Source organism: Miscanthus floridulus, chromosome 14 (genome assembly GCF_019320115.1).
Source record: "Miscanthus floridulus cultivar M001 chromosome 14, ASM1932011v1, whole genome shotgun sequence".
Taxonomy (NCBI): domain Eukaryota; kingdom Viridiplantae; phylum Streptophyta; class Magnoliopsida; order Poales; family Poaceae; genus Miscanthus; species Miscanthus floridulus.
The window spans coordinates 51,859,413-51,863,595 of NC_089593.1; the positions used below are offsets into that span (position 1 = coordinate 51,859,413).

The 4,183-nt window shown below is 43.1% G+C and overlaps 1 protein-coding gene across 1 annotated transcript; it reads right to left on the reverse strand.

The window, feature by feature from the left end:
• Nucleotides 1-742: 742 nt before the first annotated feature.
• LOC136505555 (uncharacterized protein At2g34160-like) lies at nt 743-2,385 on the reverse strand. Its single transcript, XM_066500729.1, has 5 exons — nt 1,968-2,385; nt 1,526-1,574; nt 1,350-1,412; nt 1,173-1,237; nt 743-1,044 (listed from the first exon to the last, which is right to left on the reverse strand). Exons 1-5 carry the CDS (start codon nt 2,268-2,270, stop codon nt 946-948), a joined length of 579 nt encoding a protein of 192 aa, XP_066356826.1. The 5' UTR covers nt 2,271-2,385; the 3' UTR covers nt 743-945.
• Nucleotides 2,386-4,183: the final 1,798 nt, after the last annotated feature.

The window sequence follows — 4,183 nt, forward strand, 5'->3', positions numbered from 1 at the left end:
CTAAAATGAAACTTTTTCTAGGATAACTTTTGAATGCTAAAACGACATTTTTATTGGGACGTAGGGAGCATGTATTATTTAGCAAATTGCAATGCACATATATATGTTTGCATATTTGTAAAACCGTACATATAAATCGGCGCGCTTGCACAATGAACGAGCTGTTCGGCTGATGGTTTCTGCGGCTAATAAGCCGGTTGATACTGTTTTGTTGTGAGAGAAAAACACTGTATCATGACTGATAAGCTGAGCCGATAAGTTAAGAACTGCAAGGAAAATCAAACAACACCGTACTTTGTGTGTGAAATTATATTTGTTGTTATTGCTACGAAGTCAAATTTCTCTAACTATGTCCATATTTATAAAGTTAGTTTTTTCTCTGCAAAAGGTTATGACTATGCATTTATTTGAATTTGCAGATGTTAGTATATTTTGCTAAAACTTTGTCACAATTAGATACGTTTAACTAGTTCTAACGATAGCCTTTTTACATATAACAATATTTCTTTCTTACATAGATTAATGTGGCACGCAGAACTTAATTAACTGTTGTTCTGAAATTAAATTGCCAGCACAGCAGCAAATTAAAATTACAGAAACCTTTAGCGTTTGTTCACATACAACAACAAACTAGAGAGACATGCATAAATAATATTCCCAGCCTCTGGTAAAATTCTACAACCGTTTCATCGTCTTCATCATCTCAATGTAGTGGCGATGCCGTTGACTTGACACATATATATATCTTGCATGCTTTTACTTAACTCACAAGATCTGATCCATCTCAACAAGGACTAATAAGGTAATTAAGGTACCCTGATTACTAGTACTTAATCAGACTGCCGGTGGCCAATCAATCCAAGCTGTGGTGAGCTGCCAGCCTCTGGAAATGGAACAGGAGGGAGGCCCCTGCTGGAGAACGGTTGGAGAAGTTGATCAGATCGATCACACCTTGATCTCTTCCTCGGCGGATTTCAGGCGGTCGGATTTCTTGCTAGACATGATGCTGTTGAAATTCTCTGATTTGCACAGCAGAATCTCAATCTGAAACCGAAAAGAAAAATACACATTGATCAAAATGGTGTCGTTTATTTTACACATTTGGATCTAGCTGGGATCTTGAGTTCAGAAGGAAAGAGGGGGGTGGGGGGAGGTGAGATGTCATATGCCACCTTGGCTTTACGGACAAGCCGGCCCTTGGACTCGTCTTTGGTGCCGATGGTTGATGTCAGGATCTCTAGAAAGGATCGATCGATAGAAAAAGAATGTGAAACATACATGTGGGACGAAAACTAAAGCTTCAAGATTCAGAGGGTAATCATATAGGCATGAGTATGACGACGCCTTACTCTTTTCAGTGGCGAGGCCATTGTTCTTGAGGATCTCGGCGACAGTCACGACGGTACCAATGGCTGCAACCAAAAAGGCCGGATTTGATGCCCCAGAGAAACAATGTAATGCGTCATCTGGGAATGAAAGAATATTGGGGAGGTGATTGAGTAGCATAGGAATTGAATAGATTTACCCATCCCCAGAGCAGAGAGTTCAACCTCGTCGTAGTTCTGCATGTACCTCTGCACTCAACATTCACATGCTTTAGTTTAGAGACCTCAAGCTTTATATACTACAATTGAAATCCTATTGAGGGATCCCGGTGTGTGCGCATGTGAACTATCCGCATTTTTTTGAGCACATGAGTTATTTCACACAAAGCAATTCGACAGTAGATTCCGCTTTGGAGAAACAAAAAACTGTAAAACATGTGGAAAATTCTTATCCAAGCATTGCTATTTATAAGTATATATTGTTGTTTATTTATCTCTGTATGTATATGTAGGTACCCCGGAGTGAGAAATTTATCTTGATACAAATCAGAAATGTTAATCATCCTTGCGTGACGACACTATACTATGAGTTGCATGATATGACCACGCATGTCTACGTGTCTGTGAACAGTAGAGGCAAACCTTGGCGAGATTGACGTAGAAATAGAGCGGCTTCTTGTTGGTGGACACCTGGATGCGGTTCTTCTTCGCAGACGCACCGGCCTCCGCTTCCGCCTCCGCCTCCCCCTCGCCCTCAGTCTCCGCCTCCGCCTCGGCCTCGGCCTCCTCACCGACAACCGCCACGTCTTTCTCCTCAGGCACCGCCTCCTCCTCGTGCGCCTTGGCCACCTCCCTCTTCACCTCGGCCGCCTCCTCCCTCACCGCCTGCTCCTGCTCCTGTGCCTGTTCCTCCTCCCCCTCCGCGGCCGAACGCACCGCCTGCATGGTGTCCGCCGGTCTCACTTCTTGCTGGCTCGATTGGGCGGTTCGACGATCGTGCGTTGGAGACGATGGCCGATCGAGAGTGCGTTCCGACGGGGCGCGAGGGCGGTGGTGGTGGCGGTGCAGAATTATGTAGCGCCGCGATGCGTGGCGCCGGCGGTTGCGCGCGGACGCGCGGTTGCCCGGGGCTGGCGGTTGCCCCGGTGGTTATTTCGAGACTCGCGGCTCCCTGCCTGCCTGCGTACTTGCGCATGCATGCAGACAACGGATGACACGTACGTACGTCCACGTGGACCAGGACCAGGACAAATTTAAAATTAGTCAGCACCAATTAAATTTGTCTCTTCGTCAAAAACATCACTATTTTTTCCTAGCTCAACAAACTTAAACTATATATACTACTGCACTATGTATACATTAAGGGGAAAAATCAATACCGGCAGAATATCACAAAAAGGTATCAATGAACCTATTGCATGAGATTGTGCACTAGTATAGAACAAGCAATCACTAGCGGGTCTAAACCTGGCATCATTGTCGAAATTGTGTCCAATAGAGGGCAATTGATGGTGATGGGGCTTACTTATAACATTGTTGTTTACGGACCCAACATTGACATATGATATAATTAGTGGGTAAAATCATCAACCAGTACGTAGTAATATGATGACCGGTGTCACTGTCGGGCCATGCCTAAACTCAGGTGTGAGATCATGTGTATCACTGTCGGATCAAAATACCATACCCAGTAGTGATATGACGAGTGTCACTGTCGGGTTAGACTTGCACCTGGCCGTCGGTATATTGTACTCATTTCCCGTTTAGGCTTCAACTCTGCAGTGGTCTTCATTTTCCCCATTGCTTGTTGATATATTTTGTTACTACATTTAAATAGAGCTTAGTATCTAGTATTTACATGTGACGTGCAAGGTGTGTGGAATGAAAGGATGAACATTATTTTGAGGTCATGGCTCACATTTTCCCATCTTCCTTATTTTTTCATTTTTATTTCTTTTCTCACCATCATAATATTTCTTTTCATTTTTAATACATGGAGTATTTTTAGAGAGGATCCAGGGGCGGATCAAGCAGTGGGGTCGGGTGGCGTTGAAGCCCCTCCTACCACCTCCATGACAATGGAGCCCCTCCTAATTTTTGTAGACATGAAAGAGAGAGGAGGGGCTTTAGAGGTTGAAGATGACTTCAGCCCCCTCTTCCGTTGAATCCTAGATCCGCCACTAGAGGGATCATATATAAAACATGGAGTATTTTATTTGGTGGAGATGGAATGGCATGTTCCTACTTACTTGGTTTCGTTGTATAAAGTATAATATATTTTGGGTAGTGTGTACATGATCTTGATTATAAGAGCATGGTAAATTTCTCACTAAATTCACAACCTTTGACAAAACTTAAAACAAAACCAAGTTGCAAAAAAGATAGAGATTTCATCATGTATGGTATATTTGGCCTTGGTAGGACATGTCTTACCATAGAGGAGTTGTGAAGCCATTGGTTTTAGAACATTTTGATCAAAACAAATCTCCAAGCACTTGAATCAAAGAGGTAAGATTGCTTCTTATAATAACCATATCTCACTTCACAATAGCCTAGTTGATATGTCTTGCTATTTTAAAAGATGTCTCACAAGCAACAAGATTATGTGCTAGGAATAAAGAGTATGTAGGCCAAACTTCAAAGTTATGTTCACAAGCATTCATGGTCATGGTTTGATAATTCAGGCTTTAATTTGGTCTTTGAATATTTATTAACAACATCAGGTGTCATAAATTTTAGGGAAATTTATAGCAGAGAGCAAGGGGCTGTGCAAACCACTGCACCAAAGCGATTGGGGCACCAAGACATGCCAGGAGTGGGTACCCCCCTCTAGCACTACCGGAAACCCTTAGTTTGCC